Here is a 25,479-nt window from a genome sequence, read left to right as displayed (position 1 = left end):
AGGAAAATGGGGGGGGGGGGGCTGCGTGGCTCAGTCAGTTACGCTTCTGACTCTTGGCTTCAGCTCGTCATGACCTCCAGGTCGTGAGATTGAGTCCCCTGTCAGGCTCTGCGCTCATCTTGGAGTCAGCTTAAGATTCTTTCTCCTTCTCCCTCTCCCTCTCCCTCTGCTCTCGACCCCCACCACTCTCTCTTTCTCTCAAATCAATAAAATCTTAAAATAAAAACAAGGAAAATGGAATGTTATGGGGGAAAGTAGAAGAAAGTACTAGACAAAATGCATTTCATAAAGTATGACAGGATTATTAGCATTGGGGCCCAAATTTTTGTATGAGTTTCCTAGTGGCCATAACAACAAAGGAACCACGATTAAGGAGTCAGAGTAAAGGGTAGAGAAAACACTAAAACCTAACCATTTAAGGAAAAAGACAGTCTCGGTACTCTCTTCATAACCCAGACAGAAGTGAATAAATCATAAAATGTGAGAGGGTCGCAAATTTTGAGCCCAGAGCAGACAAAAATCCCAGTTCTGAGAAGGCTGTGTATGCTCAGGAAGGACGGGTGTGAATGCATCCTTTGTATTCCACATTCACTTCCTGAACAAACAGTATGGTTGAATGAGGGGACAATTAAGATCCAGCAGTCAGACTGCTTCCGATCCCATCCCAGCCTGGCCCCATCTGGCCACATGATCTTCATTCAGCAAGTTACATAATTCTGGTGCCTTCGTTTTCCCAGCTGCACCGTGGAGGCGATGATCATAGTATCCGACTTCACAAAGCAACTGTGGGCATTCAACGTAAATCATTTAGAGCATTTCTTAGGCTCCCCTGCATAAATGTAAGCTGTTCATCCCACCCTTGCTCCCACCCACCACGCTCCATCATAACGGAGTATGTGCCAGCACGGTTCTTGGCAGGGGTGGACACAGCCCTGCACCAGGCAGGTGAGGTCTCGTCCTCGTAGAGCTCTAACAAACAGAGAAACAAAATCAGACGGTGCTAAGTGCTCCATGGAGATGTAAGAAGATGTGATAGTGGGCCCGTGGTTGGTCTGGATCATCAGGAAGGGAATTTCAGAGGCAGATGCAGTTCCAGCAAGATCTGAATGACAAGAAGCTGCCAGCCAAGCAGGGATGAGAGGGGAGAGCAGCCCGTGCAGAGAGCCCATCACAAAAACACACCGATGACAATGACCAGCAAGACCCTGGAACAGGGAGGACAGCCAGGTGGGGCCCGAGCAGAGTGCCCGGGGGCGAGGTGAGGAAAGCAGGAGCCGGGTCATGGAGAGCTTCCTCAGCCTTGAGAAAGAAGTCTGGGTTGACTTTTTTTTTTTTTAAGATTTTATTTATTTATTCATGAGACACAGAGAGAGAGGCAGAGACACAGGCAGAGGGAGAAGCAGGCTTCCGGCGGGAATCCTGATGTGGGACTTGATCCCAGGACCCTGGGATCATGCCGGAGCTGAAGGCAGATGCTCAATCACAGAGCCACCCAGGCATCCCAGGTGCCTGGGTTTGATTCCAAGGGAAAGCAATGAGAGAGCTGCAAACGGACTCAGAACCTTCTACAGCAGGGTCTGGACCTTGGCACTGTTGACATTTGGGGCTGGAGCAGTCCGGGGGGGGGGGGGGGGGGGGCGGGGGAGGGGGGCGAGGGGGGGGAGCCCTATGCATGCAAGGATGCTCTGCAGTGCTGGCTTCCACCACTAGATGCCAGCAGCATCCCCAGTTGTGACAACCAAAAATGTCCAGAAATTGCCAGATGACCCAGAAGGCCAAAATCCGCCCTGGCTGAGAACCGTGGCCTTAGAGGCTTCAGACCAGGGAAAGGGGGCAGTGAGCCAGAGAGGGGCCTCGGGGACCTTTCCTCTGGGTTCGTCCTTAACCACGCAGGATCATCTCAAACGTTCTCAGGGCCTGCCCTGTCTGCCACCGGCCCCACCTCTGTGTGACCCGTGGTCACAGTCCTCCATTCAGACGGCCCACAGAGCCAGCCGAACCCACTGCCAGGGAGGCAAACTAAAGGGCCGTGCAGTCTAACGGGGCTGACGTGTAAGTCAAGTCGGTACAGGACACTCGCCTTAGAAGAACTCGGAGAGGGGATCCCTGGGTGGCTCAGCGGTTTAGCGGCTGCCTTTGGCCCAGTGCACGGTCCTGGAGTCCCAGGATCGAGTCCCACGTCGGGCTCCCTGCATGGAGCCTGTTTCTCCCTCCTCCTGTGTCTCTGCCTCTCTCTCTCTCTATGTCTATCATAAATAATAAATAAATAAATAAATAAATAAATAAATAAATAAATAAATAAATAAACAAATAAATAAATAAATAAATAAATAAATAAATAGTTTTAAAAAAAAGAAGAAGAAGAAGAACCCGGAGACCTAGCAGAAGCATGAAGGGGAACGAGGCCCTTCACTCCCGGGAGGCAGGGGAGGCACCGTGGAGGCCGCAGGCTGTGCTGGAGGACAGAGGCCCAGAGGCCCAACCGTGTGTGCAAGAGCACGGGGATGGAGTCCGGGGGCTGGGGACGCCCCCGAGCCAGGCAGAGCCAGCGGAGGCCTCTGTGAGCCACGCTCCCGAGCCCCCCGACGCCGGCCGCCACTGGACGGCTGCCATTATTCCTATTCCTCCCAGCTAAGGATTAAAGAAAACTTCAGAGCAGGTATCTAGCGAGTGCTCACAGTAAACCAACCCCTGCGTAGACCAGGCGCCTCATCCCCTCCTCCGTGGGAGGAAAGGGCAGCTCGGGACGTCAATACCTTGGCCAAGGCGCCTCGGCGAGCGAGTGGCAGGCCGGGCTGGCTGGTTCCGGAGTCCTCTGCCTTCCGGGTTAAGCAAGGGAGTGGTAACGTGATCTGAGCCGTGGTTTAGGAAGATCGTTCAGGAAATAAATACTTGGGCCCCACTCGTTTATGGAAGCGGAGGAGATCTCCAAGGTCGGGGGAGAGGGGAGTGTGGGATGGGAAGGAAGGGATTCATTCCTGGTGAAGGATGATGCAGGACACAGACCAGAGGCTCCGGCCAGGTAGGAGGGCAGCTGGAAGACACCGGACGGGACCCCAGCAAGCAAAGGACGGACGTGGAGGAGTGGTCCATGGGGTCCGCCACGGCTTGGGGGCCAGGTAAGGTCAGATCTCGGGGCTATGACCATCAGGAGTTTCCTGCGATGTCCCTCAGCAAATTCATCACTGCGGTGTCTTCGAGGGCCACACTCGGAGGGCCGAGTCACAAACTAGGCACAAGGAAGGGCAGTGCGGGGCCTGCAGGACTCTGGTCTGCGGGACAGCGTGGGGCCAGGGCAGAGACTAAAGACAAGGAGGTGGGCCCCCGAACCCAAGTACAGGGCAGACGGACGCTCCTGGGGAGACAGGACGCACGCAGAGTGGCCCAGCCCCAGTCCCAGTCCAGGCCCGTGAGCGCATCTTCCCAGGATGGCTTCAAGCCGCAGAAGACTCTGACGACCACACCGGCCTAGGAGACACGGAGTGGGGCGGTGCTTCTCACCGTGTGGTCCCAGACACACAGTCAGCTACAGGGTCCCATCCTCAACCTGGTGACTGGGAATCCCCGGGAAGGTCCTGAGAAACCGCTTACTGAGGCCTCTGGGTCATTCTGATGCAGCCTGGAAACCACGGCCTCTAGACCCTCTCTGCTCAAAGTGTAGACCTCAGACCAGCAGCATCGGCAACCACCCCCTCAACCACCGGGTGGGGGGCCGGGTATGCTAGAAAACCAACCAACCCTGCAGCACATGCACTCGATCCGAATCTGTAGTTAACCAAGACCCCCGTGCCTTTCCAGTGCATGTGTACACACACACACCACGTTTGAGAAGTTCTGGACTCACATGGAAGGAGGGCCCCAGGGGAGAGGTACCCAGGCACCCTCCTGCCTGACATAGTGCAGACTGGCCCCGAGATTTGCCAGCTGCTGATTTTTACAAAGAATCACTGAAACTTGGGATGCCTGGGTTTAGTGTTTCAGCTCAGGTTAAGCAACTGCCTTTGCCTCAGAGTGTAATCCTGGAGTTCTGGGATCGAGTCCCGCATGAGGCTCCCCGCATGGAGCCCGCTTCTCCCTCTGCCTGTGTCTCTGCCTCTATGTGTCTCTCGTGAATAAATAAATAAATCTTAAAAAAAAAAGAATCACTGAAACGAACCTCCATATGGGTTCTGCTGCTCCAGAGGAGCAAAGTCAGGCATGACTGCAGCACCTCAAATGCAATCCTTTCTTGCCGGGAATGGGAGGGAATGGGATAAGCAGGACATCCGATAGGCACTCCCCTCACAAGGGCAGCGGGGAGCTGCATGGGAAGCCTGGAAATGTCTCCACACAGACTCGGCGAGGCCCACACCCACCGCAGGGGGCAGCAGAGCAGAGGGGTCGACCCACTCACTCCAGCCTGACCCTCTGCTGTCCCAAGGACTGGACTCTCCCACCCAGAGGCTTCAGCCAATGACTTAACTTCTCCATCTGGAAGAATGGGGGCCCTGGGAGGATTTACCTCCTGGGGAAGCTGTGAGGACTGAATGAGATCATCCACACAGGGGCTGGGTATAGCATCTGGTCCACAGTTCTAAGTTTTAGAGTCTGATCCCAGGGTCCCTAGACGAACGTGTCCACTTAGGGTCACCACCATTGTGCATAAGCCTCAACAGACCCACCCAGTCCTACATGTGTCCACCTCTGTGCTAGAAAACCCTTCTGCATTTTCACGAAGGGAAGGACATTCTATTGTAAAATCACAGGCATCTGTACTTGTCATGGGGGTTGGAGAAGATGAAAGGTCACTTTACAGGTGAGAAAACTGAGGCCCAGAAAAGCCAGGGTGCACACGCATGGCACGAGTTAGCTCTTGGCACCAAAGTATGCTCGCCAGGAAGGCAGGAGGCTCGTGTCCTTTATGGTGTTCTGGCTCCTCCGAGCGAGCCGGAGCACCGAGCCTGTGAAGGAAGCACCGTCTGCCACCCCACCCTCCCCAGGTGCTGTGCCAAAGCACAGTGAGTGTCCCTATAAGCCCGGAATTAAAGGGAGAAGCCGCTGAAGCTGCCGGGTGCCCTGTGTTCCTGAGCATGAAAGCCCCTCATTAGCCCCTGCCTCTCGTCTTTAAATCCGAGCAAAATATCAGGATACGATGACTGAGCTGATAATAATAGGTGTCTATGCAGAGGCTTAGAAAGAGAGAGAAAGACAAGGCTCTCCCAGAGGTCACATCCCTTGAGATCCAAAGGGAAAGGAGAGAGCCTGGAGAGATATTTACCCTCAGAAGAATAATTAATTAACAAGGAGGAATTAGGAGGAGAGAAGCTGAAAAGGAGGATAGGAGGTCAGGCTGTTAAAGCAACTCAGTCACGTGACCCCCTTAGAACTCCCAAGGGAGATGCTGTGTCGGGGTGTGTGTGTGTGTGTGTGTGTATGTGTGTGTTACAGGTGGGAGGAATCCTATTCCTATTCCTGCTTAGCAATGCCATCTGGCTCCCCGGGAAGACAAAACCAGCTCTGAGAGAACAGTAGTACGAGAGGAATACAAGAAGGAAAGCAAAGATTTGCTCCAACAAGTCCTATAAACAGTCATTGTTCTTTCATTGGTTCTTCCGACAAATGTGTACCGAGCATCTTCCATGTGCCGAGAGTGGACACTGTTTGGTGTGGGGAACAGTGAACAAGATGTAGGGATGGCCTTTCCTGGTTGTCCTGAGCTTCTAGTATTACCTAGAAGATGGTACCTACCACTCTTTACCACATCTGCTTGTTTACAAGTCAAAGGTAGAGAAGGGTTATGGGAGCAGGAACAAGGAGGGTATGTACCTAGAATGAAGAGGAAGGTCAGGAAGGCTTCTGGCCAGGGATGTGGTTACAGAATGAGAGGTTTCTGTCTATCCAGCTATTCAATTCATCCATTGATCCATCAATCCGTCCATCCATCCATCTACCTACCCATCCATCCATTTATCCATCCATCATCCATCCAACTATCCACCATCAATCCATCCATTTTTCCTTCCATCCATCCATCCATCATCAATCCATCCATCCATTTTTCCTTCCATCCATCCATTCACCCATCCATCCATCCATTTATCCATCCATCATCCATCCAACTATCCATCTATCCATCAACCCATCCATTTTTCCATCCATCTATTCACCCACCCATTCTCCCATTTATCCATCCATCATCCATCCAACTATCCATCTATCCATCAATTCATCCATTTTTCCATCTATCCATTCACCCACCCATCCATTTATCCATCCATCATCCATCCAACTATTCATCTATCCACCAATCCATCCACCCATCTTCTCCCTTCTTAAGCAGTAACCTCAGCTGATATTTTACCATTCTGTACTCCCAACGGCAGGGAAGTCAAAGAACTGGGTGATGTCAATTCTATAAAATAACCATTCCTCTGGGAAGATGCCAGAGGAGTAGGTTTCTACATAGAAGGAAAAGAGAGCTCAGTAAAGTAAAAATCACATGCCTCAAGTCCCACGCAGAATCAAGAACAAAAAAAAAAAAAAAAGAAAGAAATCTGCTCAGCTGTGGCATACCAGCCTACCCTAAAATTCACTCAGAGAGGCACTGTTTTGTTTCCTCCAGTTTGTTTTGTTTTGATTTTGCTCATGTCCTCTGAAGTCACGCACAGGGTAAATATGATACCACTCCTAGTAATTTTCCCAAAGGCCAGCCTCGTGTAGAAGACTGTAAAGAGGACTGCTGATCAGTGGGAGAAAAAGCCTGACTGAATTAGCAAATTAAGTGATGAAACAAATCTGCCTTTGTACTCCCACTGTCTGGAATGAGAAACAAAATATTTCTGAAATGCAGAACACAGGCGGACCCTGGCTCGGGCACTAGAACGTTAAAGAGGAGCAGAGGGGAAGTGTGTTTCACATATGTATGGTGTTCACAGTCGTTCACACTTGCCAAGATTTGGTTTGTACCCAAGCACGATTATGCAATCCATGGTTCGTGTTTCTTCTGAAATACGCCCTGCAGAGCAAAGGGAAGAGTGGGACGTGATGGAAGCTCTAGGAACCATGTCCATGGCCTTGTCTGTGACGATGGCCGACTGCTAATACGAGGGTGACTGCTTTACAATGGGACCCCGCGACGTCTTGGCTGGGCTCCTACAACGTTTCCAGGCAACCCCTGTCGTAACCCTGAGGGGCCTGGCTCCTGATGGCACAGGGCCCATTGGGAGGGAGGGTCAACTGCAATAAAGGGCGGTCGCCCAGAATGGCGCGGCCTAGACGCTGTCTGCAACCAAGATCGGGTCTCTCCCGGGGTAAGAGGAGGAGGACCCCCAGGAGACAGTCAGCAGTCCCTTCTGATCATTAGAGTGGTCAGGTCCCCGACACCCTCCATTGGCTGCGTGAAAGCACTCTGCTTATCTCCTCATATTCATGACCCGGTCACACAGCCAGCACTGAGCGAAGCTAGAACTTGGAATCACCCAAAGCCTGAGCAGGTCTAAAAACAGGGAACTCGTTAGCACCTAAGGCACCCTAATACTACTGTCAAAGAGCCCCAAAAAGCAGATTTCGGTTCCTCGTGCAAAACAAATTTCCAAAGACTCATGCTTCGGTAGTTGGAAGTGAGCTCCGTCCTGGAAGAGGACAGAGTGCTGGGTTTGGAACTGCAAATGCCAAGAAGACAGCCAAGGGGAGAAAGGGAGCTTGTGAGGGAACCGGCCCAATGAGATTCAATGCTTTTTGTCTGTTGACTGCAGAACCCTTTGTGGAAATAAAAGAATCTTATGCAAACCCACCAGGTATTAAAAAGAGAAAACTGTAACTGCTTTGCTCTCACAGAGAGAAAAGCCCAAGTCCAAAGCCCCCTCTGCACAGCTGCCCTCCTTCCTTTCATGGAGGCACTAACCCCTGGCACTCGGAGAAGCAAAGGGCGAAACACTGATGGGAGTCTCACTCCTCGCTGCAGAGATGGAAAGTCAGGCCCCAAACCAGGCAGCTGGATCCTTGCATATTCCTACTGGTCTTTAGATAGTTTAGAGCCTTCCCACATTAGTTCCCATCATCTAGGCTGCCTGACTCTTTACACTTCTTTTTTTTTTTTTTTTTTTAAGATTTTATTTATTTGTTTATTTGATAAAAGAGAGAGAGAAAGAGAATATGAGCAGGAAGGAGGGGCAGAGGGAGAGGGAGAAGCAGGAGCCCGATCCCAGGACCCCGAGATCATGACCTGAGCCAAAGGCATAGGCTTAACCGACTGAGCCACCCAGGTGCCCCAATACTTCCCTTCCAATCACCCTATTGCTACTTGATGCATGGACATGAAGATGATGGTGTTATTATTAATAATAGTAGCTACCTCTTCTCAAGAGCTTAGTAAGTGTCAAGCACCGTCTAAACACTCAAGTATAAATGTATTTAAACTGCGAGGTATTGATCATCCCCTCTGTTTATTTCCCCCATTTTACAGATGAGGAAACTGAGGCACAGAGCGATTAAATAACTTGCCCAGTAGCAGAGGAACCAGGACACAGCCAGGGTGTCTCGTGCGCTCTGAAGCACTCCACACACCGCCTCTCGTGCGAAAGAAAGAAGTCAGAAGGGAACAGGAGCCCACACCCCCGCCTCCTGGAGACACCCACTGTTCACGGGGATTTAATCTTGCTGGTGTTCCTTGTTGAGATTGTCAAAGGCCAGGCGCCTCGTGCTGAGAATTTCATTTCTGGCTGAGATAAAGTCATTTCCCTCCGTGGGCAGTGCAGGGACGGTACTGTGATCCCTCCGCTTCCTTGAGGAGACAATACACACGGAAGCATCTTGAAGCAAAACCACGGTTAACCCTTCGCACGTGGCCATCACCTCGCCGGACGCCCTCTGTTCAGAATGTCTTGGGGGCCAACACGCTAGCTGGGGTGCTCGCCTGCCCGGGCATCTCAGAAGCGGTGCTCTGTGGGGTAACCTCCCTCCTCTGATATGGAAAGAGGCTGCAAGGCGAGGCCTGTCCTAACCTCCTCCTCCATCGAGACTCACAGACCAGGGAGCCCCACAGCGCAGGGGACACAAGACTCACACGGGCTGCCGGGTACGATGCAGATTCTCGGAGAGTCCGGGTGAGTCGCCCCCAAATCGACATGAACAGATGAGTCAGGGGACCCACCACACCCGCTTTAGGAAACACTGGTTGGGGACTGCCCCTGAGAGCCCGAGAGCCCCGGTGGGTTGACGGCTTAGAGCTTCATTCAGTTGCTGTTCATGAAAAAACTCCAGGAAACTCAGTTGTTTAGGTTTGGGGAGTTTTTGGTTTTGGTTGTTTTTTTTTGTTTTTTGTTTTTTGTTTTTTTCATTTTTTGTTTTTGTCAACATTATGGGGAGCAGCTTCCTCCTGAGCCATCCAGGTAACACCATGACAACCTTACTCATTCCCGGTGTCACTTGGGGAAGTCTGGTGACTGTCAGAGGGCAGCGGGCATGACAACCTTACTCATTCCCGGTGTCACCTGGGGAAGTCTGGTGACTGTTGGAGCTGACGCCTGTGGGAGGACGATGACCTTTGCCCAGGACAACCGGAAGCACAGGACAGGGACCAGAACTGCAAGTGACATTTGCTGAATGTTCACTGCATGACAGGCCTTGTTCTAAGAGCTTTACAGAGAGCCATTTCGTCTCCATAACCCAATGAAATGCAGTTCCTCCCGTCCCATTTCTCTGACACGGCACAGAAGTCCAGACAGGTGTGGGGCCTTGCCCAGGACTGCACGGCCGGGACGCAGGAGAGCAGGATTTGACCCACGCATCAGGCTCTGCACCACGACGCACACAGCTGATGCCCGTCCTTGGTTTGCACGGCCCCCCACCGCACGCCTCTCTGAACTCCCCCTGAAAGCCCCTCCTCCTCCCCACCAGCCACAGGAACTACTACAGACTTGCCCAAACACTTCCCTCCCCCTCCGACCCTCAGGGCTGCGTGGAGCTTTCCTCTTTCCACTGGGATTCCTCTACCTCTTACCGGGTTATTAGCTCATCCTCACTGTCCCGGCCTTAGCTTGGACAGCGGCCTTCTCCCAGACCAGGCCCTGGACGCCCCAGAGGAGAGGAGTGTCCCTCCTGGGGGACCCCAGAGCCCCCAGGCCACTGCCTGGTCAGGGGTTCCTCTCCCCACCTGGCCTAGGGCTCTCGTAGCACAGGGACTTCCTCATCGGTGTCTTCCCAGAGCACCGACTAGGGGCACGTGCACACAGGTGCTCGGTAAATGTTATCAGAATTAACGAACGTCTCGACACAGCTCCTCGGAAGCTGCAGAGATCAGGAAAATGCCCCCCACCCCCCACCCCCCAATGTCTGACAGCAGGAAGCCTAACTGACGAGCCCAGCCAGTGACCCTGGGCCCACTACACTGGGCCAAAGCCAGACCCCTCATGAGCTGCGCTTAGCCACTGACCGGGCACGGCAGGTGGGCTACGACGGGCCCAGCCCCACGAGCCCCAGGACTCCTCCAGCCCACCGGGGGCTCTGGGATATGCCACGGGCCTGGCAGGGCCATTTGAGCCCCCCCCCCCCCATCCCACTCTCCTTGCTCAAATGCCAAACCATCGTGGCTCTCCCTGCCTTCTCCTGGGTGCCTAATCCCCTCCCGGTGTCTGCGCCTCAGCAGACCTAAATGACACAGCCCGAGTCACGACTGCTTCCACGGCCTGTCCCCAAAGTCACGGTGGCCAGACAGGCTCTTCCCCAAGTTACCACCAGAACCCACATCCCAGCACACCGTGAAAAAGCTAACTGGGGAAGTGGACCAAGAGCGGGGGGCCTCACCTCCATTTCCACCTCAGGAGAAGCTCAGAGGAGGGCCTGAGTGGTAGCAGGCATGGGGATGGGGGGGCATGGTCACTGCTGTAGCCCAGAAATGCACCCCAACTGTGAGCAGCAGGTGACCGTCTCCCGCATCCCTTCCCAGCATCAGACTGGCCGGTGCCCCCCCATCCCAGGGAGCTGGGAACAGCCCTGCTTTGGCTTTTAATGTCAGACAGCGAGTGGCTGAGGCCTGCCATGTTCTGCATCAAGACCCTCTGCTCCCTGTCATGCGACAGAGTCTCACTCAGCTTCCCACGGGCTGCCCGCCTGCCGCCCGGGCACTGGGAGCGTGTGAGTACCTGGGAGCGCGTCAAGGGGCAGGAGGTGCCAGGAGCTCAACAGAAAATGGCCCAGTGACAGGTGGCATTGTAATGGTGACTCCTGCCATGGCTTCCACTCTCACTGGCCAAGATGTTCCAAATGGCCAAGACCTTCTGCTCTCATTGGCCAAGAGAAGAAAAATACATCGCGCTGGGTGACCACACCGAAACCACTGTGCAAGGGGGCCGCCCTCCATGAAGGCCCTTCCCCTAGCACAGGAGGTCGGTACAAATCACCGGCATATTGCCCGATCCCAAAAGAACTCGAGAAGCCAACAACCCTTCCACCCAGACAAGAGACAACAGGAGCCAAGATGGTCTTTGGGCCCCTGCGTATTTAAATCCCATCGAGAATTAGAGACTCTGATTGCCTACCTGCCTCCACACGCTCATCCCCTTAAAATGAAGGGCACTGATGGTAGCAGAAATAAGCAACTCCGGTGCAAGCAAACCACAGGCTTCCAAAGGGCTCTGCGAGGATGATCTACTTTGGAATGAACCTGATGCTTATCCGGGCAGTAAAACATGAAATACCCACACAGAACTGCTCTCAATGCCTCCCCTTCGTCCACTGATGCTAGAAAACCTTTCGGCTCCAAGTCATTCTCTGCATTTTGTGGGACTCCTTTTGCAGGAATCGTAGCAAAGCACACGATAGTAACGACGTCGAAAGCCAAAAGTTCCTGAAATGCTTTTTTAAGAGAAATATACAGTTAGCTTCTGACCTCAAAGACTGTCTCTCCACCCCTGCCACTACCACCCCCCACTCCAAACCATCAAAAACCACTTCTCTCAAGTGTTACAAGCAAAAAAGAAAAAAAAAAAATTTTTCTGGTCATGTGTCTGAGTTATATGAATGCGCCACATCCTCTTCTTTTAATTATTACTTTCTCATCTGTCTCTGAATTTTTTAAAAAGCCATTAGGCAATTGCAAAGTAGCTGTGTCGCAGATGAAAGCCCAAGTCTGCATAAAAAAATAAAAATAAAAAGACTGCACAGTCACTGCCTAACTGGGATCAGCAAAATTTGTCTCAATGTGCCAGGAAAAAATAAAAAAAAAAATTTTTTTGACATTCTGTGATTTTGCAGCCATTTAAATTTTATTAGCAATTAGGCGGAGCCTGTCGCTGCCGACTATATGGTGCGGCTACAGCCAAACCCTGGCATCAAGAGTGTGTCTGCACGACTTGGCCCCGGGCGACCTGGCCACACTCACTCCAGTGGGAGTGAAGAAGGAGAATGTTCCCAGCTCGGGGCCACTTCATTAGGATTCTCCCCTTGCAGGCAGGGAAAAAGTGCACACGGTGCTGATAATAACAGAGTTCTCTGGAAGTGGCAGGGAGGGCTGGCAAGACGGGAGTGAGGCTGATATTTGTGCAAGAGTTGATTTAAAAGATGACTCCGTGCCACTAACTTCTCAGCTGGTGACAGTATTGGCACTGAAATTGGTAGTTCCCAAGAAAGTGGTGGCAGGTCCCCAAAAGCAGCTGGCATCACCTGGGAGGGCCTGAATGATGGGGTTTCTGGTAGATGCCACGCGAGTCTCCCCATGGCCACCAGGTAGGACTGGAATGACCCCAGCAGGGAGGTCTGAGGGGAGCCGGAACTAAGTAATAATACAAAACTTTCTAAGAGCTGGGGGAGTTGGTGACTTCAGAAATCAAAGAGCTGGGATCCCTGGGTGGCTTAGCAGTTAAGCGCCTGCCTTTGGCCCAGGGCGTGATCCTGGAGTCTGGGGATCGAGTCTCACATCAGGCTCCTGCATGGAGCCTACGTCTCTCTCTGCCTGTGTCTCTGTCTCTCGTAAAGAAGTAAAGTCAAGAAGAAAGAAAGAAAGAAAGAAAGAAAGAAAGAAAGAAAGAAAGAAAGAAAGAAAGAAAGAAAGAGAGAGAGAGAGAGAGAGAGAGAGAGAGAGAGAGAGAGAGAAAGAAAGAAAGAAAGAAAGAAAGAAAGAAAGAAAGAAAGAAAGGGAAGAGAGAAAGAGAGGAAGAAGGAAGGAAGGAAGGAAGGAAGGAAGGAAGGAAGGAAGGAAGGAAGGAAGGGAGGAATCGAAGAGCTGCTCTCCTCTAGGAAGAGACCGAATTGGACACACTCCTTTCTGTTTTTCTCTAGGCTCTAGGGCATCTGACCTCAACCAGAGTCTGGCTGGGGGGTCTCCTGTCCCAGCTCTAAGGGAGCGGCACCAGGACCCCAGGGAAGGGAGTCTGATCCCTGCTGATGGGGGCTCGAGAGCACTGTGGCTGGCATGGGGCTCCCCCATCCTCGGCTGCCCCACAGCACACCCCTCAAAACGAGTTATCATGGGGTCTCTGGGTTCTGTCTTGTGGAAATGGTACAGGGAAGGGGAACCTTCCTTAGCTTAGACAACTTGCCGGAAAGCAGAATGTACAGGGCACCCTCCAGGCTGTGTTTGAGGACTCCAGGAGCCCCAGGAAACCCGGATCAAATATTCTCTAGCAACCTGGAGACTCAACCCTTTCCGGGAGTCACATACAGCAGGGGAAAGCAGAAGATGGGAGAGTGGGGTTTTTTAAGTGCCTGCTGTGCCCCAGACGTCAGCTCTAGCACATCTGATTTTCCCCCACACCCCTTCTCAGACCTGGTCCCATTTCATAGATAAAGAAACTGAAGCTCCACAAGGGGAAGTGACTAGCCAGTGGCGGAGCTGGGATCTAACCCAGAAATGCGACCCCACACGGCCAGCAGGCGTACAGCTAGTATTTACTGAGTGCTTCCTATGTGCCAGCAGCTAGTTACAAGGTTTTCAAGGTTTTAGCTCATTTAATCCTCATAGAAATTCCACGGGATTTACAGAAACGGGGGCTAAGTACCTCGCCCAGGTGCCAAAGCTCACCTGTGACAGAGCCAGGATCCGGGACAGGCAATATGATTCCAGACCCCCACCCCAAACTCTGCACCTGCATCCTGTCCCCTAAGGAAAACGTACACATGGTGCATTTATTTGCTTGGAAATGTCAGTGCTTTTGGCTGAAATACTACATGCTACCCATCAGAGAAAATTCTATCTCATTGAAGCCAACACCGCATATTGCAAGGCATGCCACCATCTCCCGCACAACGAGGAGAGAAAAAACTTGGCCCATGAAACTAGAATATCAGGTCTTCCTATCCTATCCATGATAAGAGGCGTCTCCACTCCGGAGATCTGCAAACATGAAAAGATGCGTGTCTCAGGACTAAAGAAATATGCAGGCCTTCCCGTGAACAAGACGGTGAGATGCACGACAGACATAGGTTCTCTGCAGAAAGTATCCTAACGCTAAATCCGATCTTTCTAGAATACCCGATAATCCTGACTTTAGGAGCAAGTTCTCAATTTAGAATCACAGGCAGCTCATCTGTATTTTTAGCGTCCTTGGGCAGGAAGGACAGAGGAGACCTGACTGTGGCCCAATCTGGCTGGGAGCTCCCCGGCCTCCTCCAGGTGGGCTGGAAGGCAGAGAGCTACAGACACAGTGCAGTTAGAGCACCTCCCACCCCCGAGGCTCTTCGAGGCCAAGAACTTGCCCCCGCTGCCTACACACTCACTAGCCTTCAGAGAACCCTTTCATCATGGAAATGGCCCAGTCAAGATGGCAGGTGATAGAAGGGAGGTTACACAGAGCTGGCTTTGTAAAAAATATTTACTCATTTTCTCATATGATGATGTACTCTCCCCAGACTGTCACACCATTCCGGCGGTGCTGACACACCTGGCCCAACTCCATGACTCTCATGCTCTCAAGGCAGGGGTGAAACAAGTAACAGCGAGGGGCCCCTGGGTGGCTCAGTCGGTGGAGCGTCTGCCTTCAGCTCAGGCCATGGTCTCAGGCTCCTGGGATCCAGCGAGTCTAGCTTCCTGCTCAGTGGGGAATCCACCTCCCTAAGTGGAGGCAGTGAGAGGCCCCACAGCCCACAGGCCTCCTGGGGAGCTATGGACGGATGCTGCTGCTCCCTGCAGACCCCTACCTCCTCAAGATTCACCCAGGGCCATGTGTTGTGTCCTGGAACCTACGAACACGATCTTACTTGGAAACAGGGTCTTGGCACATGGAGTCTAGTTAAGATGAGGTCACGATGGATTAAGGTGCACCCTAGTCCAATGATGAGTGTCCTTATAGGATGAGGGGAAATTGGTAGATAGAGACAGATGCACAGCGAAGGGGCCACATGTAGACACAGACGCAGGAATTTGCAGTGTTGCATGCACAAGCCAAGGAAGCCAAGGAATGCCAGCCATGAAGCAAGGAAGGGCCCTCCCATGGAGCCTTCAGAGAGAGCACAGCCCCTGCTGACACCCTGATTTTTGACGTCTGGCTTCCAGACCTGAGAGAGAAAGCCTCCCTGCTGTTCTGGGCCATCCAGTTCGTGGTATTTTGTTTTGGCAGGCCTAGCAAACGGATACATTCAGGAGAGTTTCAGAGCACTCTGTATTTCCCTACACGGTGCAAAAAAAACTGCCGGCACCTTCAAACCGCTACAGGGCCCTTTTAGAAAAGTTAGCATAAGGTCAAATTCGTGTTAGGTCAAGTACAGGCTGACAAGCCAGAAATGTCTGTGTGCAGCTGTCGGGTGACCCCCTGGGAATTTTAGCTGTGATCCCAACACCTGGACTGAAGTGTCTCCTCACACCGGACCAGGGTTCAAAGGACACACCTGGGAGCCGGAAGAGGACCGAGAAGACCGTCACTTGTATAAGTTCTGAGCCGAGCACCCTACAGGCCCTGCAGGGCCCGGTGCAGGTTTCAAGCAGGTGTAGCGAAGGCAAGGACTGAAGAAGGCTGTCTGAGCGATGAAGCAAAATGCCATCATCAAAATCCACTTAGGTGCCTAATTGTGCAGGGCTGCAGCGGAGCTGGGAGCCAGCTGACACGACCACTCTGCAGGCGGGGGCCAACGGCAGGTCCATTAACCAGAGGTCCCCAACTGAATGCAGGACAGCTACCTCTAAACTTCCCTCCCTGCGTCCCCCAGAGCCTGCCAGGCTCATCTCAGACCCTCGGATATTTGTTTCCCTCCCTTTTGCACCAGCTGTGGTGTGCGCGTGGCTCCCTGGAGCTCTGAACTAAAGAGAATTTCTTAGGAGCTCACGAGTGTGTGTGTTCAAGACTCTCTAAAGTGAAAAGAAGATATTGACCCAGCAAAAGAAGGTGTTGCTACGGCTCAGGTTCTTCAAGGTTCTAGAAGAGGTGGGCAGGGGGTGGGCTGGGCCGGTAATATCCAGCATCACACGGCCCAGAATGTCACAATGGACTTGGATTTTAGCAAGAGCGGCATTGGTGCTTATTGAGTTGGCAATTACAGAGTGCATCACCCGTGCCAGGCACCCAGCTCCAAGCCTCGCATACATTGGCTCATTTAAGACAACAACGGCCTGTGGTCAGCAGAGCTGATCTTCACCCTTGTTGTACCAGCAAACAGTGCCTACTGTTCAAGGTCAGCTCATTTCTTACTGGCTTATGGCCTGGATGTGGCGCTATTAGATGTTTTCAATATCACCCCTGGCACCAGGAGCATTATTTTCCCCCCTTTACAGATGAGGAAATAGGGACAGTAGGTAAGATGCTGCCCAGGGCCTCAGGGGTCCTAAGTGGAGGCTGGCCCAAGGCCTCCTGTTCCCAACTGCGGGATGTATGGCCTCACATTTGAGATGAAACCCAATCAGTGAAGTGGGGGGCACGTCCGGGATTACCTACAACATTTTAAAACAAGTACGTGAACAAACAAAAAGACTGAGAAAAGAGGTATCGTACACACACGGGACTTGGATTTCTCCCACATGGGGACTGCCGTGAAGGACAGCGCGTTTTTACTCTCAAGTGTTGACCGATGTCGTGTTGCACTGCAACGATATTCTCTAGACTCTCGTGAGTTCCAGTTTTGTTCTGTGAAGGTCGACGTCCTCAGAAGGCTTTTGAAATCCAGCCCTTAACCATGGCTTGCCAGATCCCAGATCTGGAGGAAAAAGGACATCTCAATCACATGAGCTCAACAATGGAGGGCAGGCCTCTTGGAGGGGCTCGGCGCACGGCGGGAGGGGGGTGATGAAGAGCCCACTACGGCTCCCATCGCTTTAACTGTCCCTGGGAAGTAAGTGAACTAGCTCCCGGAGCTGCCACAACAAAGTACTGTAAACTGAGGGGCACTTGATGGGATGAGGACTGGGTGTTATTCTATATGTTGGCAAATTGAACACCAATAAAAAATAAATTTATAAAAAAAATAAATAAAAATAAAAATAAAAAACTGAGTGGCTCTAAGCAACAGAAAAGTATTCTCTCAGATTTCTGCAAAGAAGTTGGCCATCGAGGTGTCAGCAGGGCCATGTTCCCTCCGAGACTCTGGGTGGACTTTTTTCCTGCCTCTCTTCAGCTTCTGGTGGCGGCTGTTCAGTGCCTGACATTCCTTGGCTCGCAGCTCCATCACCCTATCTCTGCTTCTGTTGTCACCTGGCCTCTTGTCCTCATGTCTTCACACTGTCTTCTTATAAGGACACCCCTACTCCAATATGACCTCATCCTCAATGATCCCAATTCCAAATAAGGTCACATTCTGAGGTCCTGAGGCTTGGGAGTTCGATGTATCTTTCTGGGGGATGCAATTCAACCCACAACAGTATGATTCTTCCTTTCAAATTCTTTAAGAAAAAGAGCAGGCTGCTTGTGAACGTCACCCTGTCACACAGCAGTGGGGCTGCTGTCACTCACCATATAACGATTTTATTTATTCATTCAAGAGAGAGCGCAGGAGCTCGAGCAGGGGGAGGGGCAGAGGGAGAAGGACAGACAGACTTCCCACTGGGCTGGATCCCAGGATCCCGAGACCACAACCTAAGCCTAAGTCAGACGCTCAACCAACTGAGCCACCCAGGTGCACCATGTAACAATTTCTTAAAAACAAAAGGGAGATGGGTAGATATCTGGATTAGTTTGCTAGAGCTGTGATAACAAAGGGCCACAACTTGGTGGCATCCAAAATAGAAATGTACTGTCTCAACAATCCCAAAGCCCAGAAGTCTAAAATCAAATGGTCATGGGCAGCCCCAGTGGCTCACAGTTTAGCACTGCCTTCGGCCCCTGGAGACCCAGGATGGAGTCCCAAATCGGGCTCCCTGCACGGAGCCTGCTTCTCCCTCTGCCTGTGTCTCTGCCTCTCTCTCTCTCTCTCTCTGTCTCTCATGAATAAATAAAATCTTTAAAAAAAAAAAAAAAAAAAAAGAAGAAAGAAAGAAAATAAAATCAAACGGTCAGCAGGTGGTTGGCTCCTTCTGAGGGCTGCGAGCAAAGGTTTGTCCCAGACACCTCTCCTTGGCTTTAAATAGCCATCTTCTCTCTCTGCTATTTGATACGGATAATATCTCACACTCAATGTCCACAGTAGCCAAACTGTGGAAGGAGCCACGATGTCCTTTGACAGATGAATGGATAAAGAAGATGTGGTTTATGTATATAAAATGGAATATTACTCAGCCATCAGAAAGGATGAATACCCATCACTTACTTCGATGCAGATGGAACCGGAGGGTCTTACGCTGCATGAAATAACTCGATCAAAGAAAGACAATTATCATCGGGTGGAATGTAAGAAATAGTGAAAGGGACCATAAGAGAAGGGGGAGAAACTGAGTGGGGAAAAGTCAGAGAGGGAGACAAACCATGAGAGACTCCTAACTCTGGGAAACACATAAAGGATTATAGAAGGAGAGGTGGGTGGGGGAGGGGTAACTGGGTGACGGGCCTTAAGGAGGGCACATGATGAGATGAGCAGTGGGCATTACACTATATGTTGGCAAACTGAGTTTAAATAAAATTTAAAAAAAGAAAAATCTCACACTCCAGTTTTGTGCCCTCATCTCTGCTTGCCCGAGAGCACAAACCTTACAAGAAAACATTACATGCGGCACCACCTACAGGCAGAAGAGGAGAAGGATGATAAAAAGGAAGCGTTTCCATGTCCCCTGCTACTTTCCTCCACCTTCGTATTTCTCGGGTGTTCCTTATTCCAAACTTGCCCTCTGAAGCCTCTCATGGGTTTCCGCCATCACACCAGAGTGGTGAAAAGTCGCATTCAAGAAATGGTTGGAAATAGTAAAAGCAAATAAAATTCAAGTTCCAGTTTTGCACTTTCCAGTCTCTGAACCTGGAAATCCATTAAAATCTTATCACTTGACAAGATGCTTGAATGCATCCCCATCTCCTCTTCACCCCCACCTTCACATGCACGCACAGGCGGGTACACACACAGGACCTAAGGTTGGAAAGTCTATACACGCCTGATCAAAGACATCGATCCATCTCATTTTTCAAAGACGACGACCAGCTTGTGACACGGAACTCAAACCTCCAAGACCTCTCCCCCATGTGGTCAGGACACAGAGAGATGGCAGCTACAATCCAACACCAAGCTGGAAGGAGATCCCAAGGCTCATGATTCCAGGCCACGTGTGAGTTCTGGAAAGTTGGACGGCTGCTTTATTATTACAGCGTGTGGCAGTAATTACAGTACACACAGTCTCTTCTTGCAGAGACTCATGGCACTAACGGCCACCTCAGAAATCATCTACATAGAAGAACATTATTGATGTTTCTCAGGGTTTTTTTAAAAAAAAGCAGGTTAGTAGTGGTAACATACAGGAGAATCCGATTCAGCACAGTAACACAGAAGCAGGTAGAGAAAGCCTGTGGTCTCTGGTGGAGGAAGGTGCTGGGCATTCATTCTCTAGGGCAACAGGCCAGCTCTGGTAATCTCTCTGGGTTCAGGTTCCTCATCTGGAAGTAACAACAGTCCCTTCCCTCATAAGGCTTGTGACAGTCCAATGAGTTAATACAGCGTAATATGCCTGGGCCAGGGCAACCCAGAGGAAGCTCTCAAATTATCTCTGCATTCATGGGGCTTCCATATTTTTCTAAAACATCTCTATTCCTGGGGCACCTGGGTGGCTCAGTGGTTGAGCATCTGTCCTTGGCTCAGGTCATAATCCTGGGGTCCTGGGATGGAGTCCCACATCAGTCTCCCTGGGTGGAGCCTGCTTCTCCCTCTGCCTGTGTCTCTGCCTCTCTCTCTCTCTCTCTGTCTCTCATGAATAAATAAATAAATAAAATCCTTAAAAAAAAAAAAAAACTCTATTCCTTTTTCTACCAAAAAAAAGTTATTTGGACAAAATGATCATTTAGGACATCCTATCAACCAAAAGCAGAAACTCACTCAAACTATCCCAAAATGAGCCTCTTCTTTCAAAACTCTAAGGAGAAAAAAAATAAAAAATAAAAAATAAATAAATAAAAAAACTCTAAGGAGGAGGTTCTCCAGATTCACAAGGTGGAATATTTAATGACTCAATCTGAGTGGGAATTTATTCTAGTCCATTAATAGATAATTTCACAAAAATCAGAAGTATGACTTGTAAATAGCGCTACGGGAAAACATTTAAACTCCTTAGACAATAAAAAAATAAAAATTAAAATATGTAACTTTTCTATTAAATTAGCCAAAAAAATATTTTTTAAGATATTAACCAATGCTGCCAAGACTAAAATAAAACCAGAATTCTCACACGTTGCCCGTGAGGGAGCACAGGGTATGAACCGTTAGCAAAACAAGTGAGCATCGGTTTCAAGAACTATAACAGGCTCCTGTCCTCTGACCCAGTAATTTCACTTCTGAGAACCCAGTCTAAGAAAATCTCTCAAAACAGGGGAAAAGTCATGTCCACCCTCATGTTCACAACATTGAACACTATTTCTAACCCTGGAAAACTGGAAACAACATAAATGCCAAATTATGAGTAAATAAACTATATTATATCATGTGAATGGACTGTTTTCCTAAGCATTAAAACTGATGGAGAAATATGAAAGAAAATACATTAAAATATTAAAAGGAGGGACACCTGGGAGGCCTAGAGGTTGGGCGTCTGCCTTCAGCTCAGGTCATGATCCCAGGGTTCCAGGATCGAGTCCCGCATCGGGCTCCCAGCACGGAGCCTGCTTCTCCCTCTGCCTGTGTCTCTGCCTCCCTCTCTGTGTCTCTCATGAATAAATAAATAAAATGTTAAAAGATCAAAATGTTACTGGGGAAAAAAATCAAAATAGAAAATTGTATACCTACAGTGATCACAGCTGGGAAAAACCCTGAATAAAAGCTTCTAAGATGCTGGACACCTGGGTAGCTCAGCAGCTGAGCGTCCACCTTTGGCTCAGAGCGTGATCCTGGGGTCCTGGAATCGAGTCCCATACCAGGCTCCCTGCAGGGAGCCTGCTTCTCCCTCTGCTTGTGTGTCTGCCTCTCTCTGTCTCTCATGAATAAATAAATAAAATTAAAAAAAAAAAAAAGCTTCTAAGATTCTAACAGTGGTTCCGTTAGAGTTCAGACGTTCAGACTTTAGGTGCTATGCTGCTAAGGTCCCTTCCTGTTCCCCTAATATTTACAGTATGTGATTTTTATTATGTTTATGATAAAAATAATGAAAATCCTTCCTCTGCTATGAAGACAGAACAGCTTCTAACTCATCCCATCCCAACACGACACAGCTCTCCGGCCTCTTCTCTCACCCTTTGGAAAGCACAAGAATTCCCCTTTCTTAAGTCTACTATCCTCCAAAGGCCGAAGTCATTTCTTGGGATCCTTGAGGCAATCATCTCTCTTGCAGAGAGAACATTAGTCACCTTCGCTCTCCTCCCCGTAAGGACCACATTGGTCCAAAGAATCCCAGAACCAAAGAATCAAAGGAAGGACAGAGAGGAGGCCTGAGTTCTACGGCAGCTGCTCTCAAAGTGCCCTGGAAAAGACGGTGCGGTTGGCACCCTGAAGACCTCAGCCCAGTCCAGCCTGGCTCTGGCTGAAACCATCGTGTCAACTGCTCCCTGGGTATGGGGAAGTTCCTTCACTGACCCCAAGCAAACACCCCACCACAGGGCAACGGTTAGGGTACCCCACACCAACATGATAGGACAGTAGGCAACCTCACCAAACAACAATCCTGAAGGCTAAATGTGGTCATGTGACGGGGCCCCTGGTTGGCTCAGTGGCAGAGCATCTGCCTTCGGCCCAGGGCGTGATCCTGGAGTCCCTGCAGGGAGCCTGCTTCTCCCTCTGCCCGTGTCTCTCTGCCTCTCTTTGTGTGCCTCTCATGAATAAATAAGTATAATCTTTTAAAAAAATTAAATTAAAAAATTAAATAAAAATGGTCATGTGGCAAAGGGCCTCTAATGTCAAGTCGAAAAAAGCAGGTGACTCCGTGACACACCACCATGACGACACCTGTATAAAACAGTTTGTACAGACTGACGGGTAACCGCTGATGTTTAGGATACCCAGACACCGTGCCATGTGTTCCACATGCATTTAACCTCCACAACAAGGCTGACCAGGGCCTAGTATTTCTCGTTCAATCCTCCCGGGGCTCAAGCCTAGGACATCCTACTAATTTCCCTCTGATTGAGCAGCAGCGATTGAGCAGCAGCATGTGATCAGGGCAGACAGGTGGGAGGGAGGGCTGGGATGGGGGACACTCTGTCCCCAGTGCTCATACTCTCAACCCCCAGACTGGGAAGAAATACGGAAGAAATTCCAAAATGCAAGTAGAATTTGTTTTAGAAAAATGACCTCTTTTCCCTTCCCTCTCTTACCTAAACTTTTTAATGTTCTGTTCTCAATGATTTAAAGACAAAAAGAAAAAAAGAGAAAGGCAACAGAAGAGGGGTTCTTTAATGTGTGTGTTTGTGTGTACGGGTTTTTAAATTATGTTTTGATCAAAACACTAAATAAATGCCAATCAAGCCTTTAATATGCTTGGGGGTTCAGGGTAGGAAATGAGGAAAAGAGACAGAGAACATCCAACGCAAGCCTGTTCCAAACCAAACCAAACAGTGCCAGGCAGCTGCCTAAATCATCTTTTTTTTTTTTTTTTAATATTCTCTTTCCATCACCTTTTCCAATTTGTGCATAAATTCTGAAATCATGGAATTAGACGTGATACAAGACACAGAATGTCACAGAATATCCTAACATCACACAGCTGCTATTGACAAAGCGGAGAATAAAACTTACATCTCACGTCCAAACCCCGTATGCTTTCATACACTGACCCTGGGCTGAATACTCCCGGCTTAGCTAAAGAAAATCTGCATTTACTACAGTTCATATATACACACTGTATTCCAAAAATGAACATTCTATATATTTGTGAATTGTTTAATGACACTCAAAACTGGACAAATTACAGAGTTCATGCACGATCTCACTGTATACATTATGTTTCTATCAATTTTGAAGACCTAGACACAGAGAAAGCTGAAATAGACATTAATACTTTTTAAAAAAATTCTGCAAAAATAAAAATGCATTATGTATACTGGTCTGTTATATAAAAAAAAAAAAGTCACATGCAATAAACAAAATGAATATTCCCCACAAAAAAAAAAAAAAAAACAGAATTCCTAATCCACTCCCCTCCCAAACGTTCCCTGAAGAGCAGGGACAGGCAAGCAGCGCTATCGGACCCCAGGGCCAGTCGAGGGGCCGGTCTCTGGGCAGGCAGCAGGCCCAAGGGAGCACATCATTAGGGAGGGAGGGGTGGCTGGCTCAAGAGGTGGGCTCCAACCCAGTTCCCCTTCCCGTGCGTCAATAGACTGGGCCTCAAATCCCCGTCCCAGCAACGTTAAAGTTCAAATTATCATCTCCTCAGCCATTTCCTCAGCTGGCTTCCAGAAAGAGAGCAGATTCGGAGCCAGAACACACAGTTCTCCTGTCAGTGAGGCCCTGTGGCCTGGTGCCCGAAGCTCATAGACGAGCCAAGAACCAGTGTCCAGCTGTGCGGTCCCCGGGCAGTTGACCCCCTGGGGAACCCAGGGCCCAGCACGCCTCAGGTGCGCTTCCCGTCTGCCAGGGTGCTGTGGCCGAGCTCACCCTGCAGCACCTCACTCTACGGGGCAGGGAGCGTGGTCACCCGCCACCCCGGACGCCCTCACTCACATCCGCTGCTGCTTTTCTTATAGATCGCCACAGACTCAAATCTCATGCATATTTTGGGGGCAGAGAATAGGAAAGAGGCTGAAGGAGGAGGTGGGGTGGGGACGATAAGAAAAAACGCAGCTCCTGGTGGTGCCCATGCGAAGGGGGTGCCCAGGCCATCTCAGCAGACAAAAGGGCAGGTGCAAGCAAATTACAATCTCCTCACTACCAGCTACGTGCGGGATACTTGGCAGGACACTACAACTTATTTCATGATTAAGAACATTTCACAATGTACAAGATGTGAAAGACAGTTCCCAGCCTGGGCCTTGGGGTCAGGCAGCCCTGAGTGCAAATCCAGATCTGCTCCTCACTGGACGGGAGCCACGGAGGCTGCATCACCTCTGGGAGTCTCAGAGTCTGCATATATAAAGCAAAAGCAAAGACAGTGCCCCAGGGTGGGGCTGGGAAGTGCGGGTGGAGGGGGCCTCTGTTCTCCCACAGCTGAGGCTCCGTCCCCACCAGGACTCCAAGCTCCGCACCGACCGTGCTGCCCCGGCCACAGCTGCGGAGTGGACGGGCCAGGACTGCGGGCCAGACTGCGAACCCACCAGCTCGCGGCACGCGGAGCGCGCAGGGTCTGAGCCAGAGCAGGCCCTCGTCCCCAGGACCTCCCGCGCCCCCACCCCGGCAAAGGGCCAGCCACTCACGGCACTCCTTCTCATCACTCTTGTCGAAGCAGTCGGGCAGCCCATCACACTGCCAGGCGCCGGGGATGCACCGCCCGTTGCCGCACATGAAGTTGCCTGGAATGTTGCACTCGTTGGTGAAGTTGTTCCCAGGGAGCAGCTGGCTCTCTGCGGGAGAGAGGGGACGAGGGGATCAGACAGGCAGACACGGCAAGGAGCCACGCCCGCACCGCTGCATGGGCTCTGGTTCGACACGGGTCACATGTGCAAGACATCCCATAGGCAATCTGACTTCCCTGGCCCTCAGTTTCCACATCTGCAAAATGGACTGATAATCCACCCCACACCACCCCAGAGACTCGAAGAGAACTAGAGATGGAAAAATATGGGGAAGCCTGTAGCAGGTGCTCAGCACACAACAGGTGCTCACTGGCTTCCTTCTTTCTCTGTCGGAAAGCTCGGTCGTAAAACTCAAACATTCTTTCCAGGCCTTCAACAGTGGCTCAACATGAAGGTTCCAGGATAGGAGTGAGCACTGGGCTCCCACCTGCCTCCAAGAGCAGGAACTGAGGGTTCCTTTCAGGCCTCAGACTCCGGGGCCCTACAACCACCGAATACTTGAACTCAGGCCTTCTAGCCCCCACAGCGAGAGAGGGTGGGGAGCACCCAGGTCACTGAACGATTTGCCCAGAGTTCC

The 25,479-nt window shown here is 50.6% G+C and overlaps 1 protein-coding gene across 4 annotated transcripts in view; it reads right to left on the bottom strand.

Moving 5' to 3' along the window:
* The window catches only part of LDLRAD3 (low density lipoprotein receptor class A domain containing 3), a 232,023-nt gene that overhangs the window by 134,902 nt on the left and 71,642 nt on the right, over positions 1-25,479 (bottom strand). For 3 of the 4 annotated variants that reach the window (XM_072791133.1, XM_072791135.1, XM_072791134.1), the window contains one exon: positions 24,804-24,950. In XM_072791133.1, coding sequence (XP_072647234.1) covers positions 24,804-24,950 — 147 coding nt within the window. Of the gene's footprint in view, positions 1-16,895; positions 17,098-24,803; positions 24,951-25,479 lie in introns of those variants that run through there. The other variant, XM_072791136.1, reaches the window with a different exon arrangement.

This window comes from Canis lupus, chromosome 21, assembly GCF_048164855.1.
Source record: "Canis lupus baileyi chromosome 21, mCanLup2.hap1, whole genome shotgun sequence".
NCBI lineage: Eukaryota > Metazoa > Chordata > Mammalia > Carnivora > Canidae > Canis > Canis lupus.
Note: the sequence above shows the minus strand (reverse complement) of the source record. Positions and strands in the feature narration are given on the sequence as shown.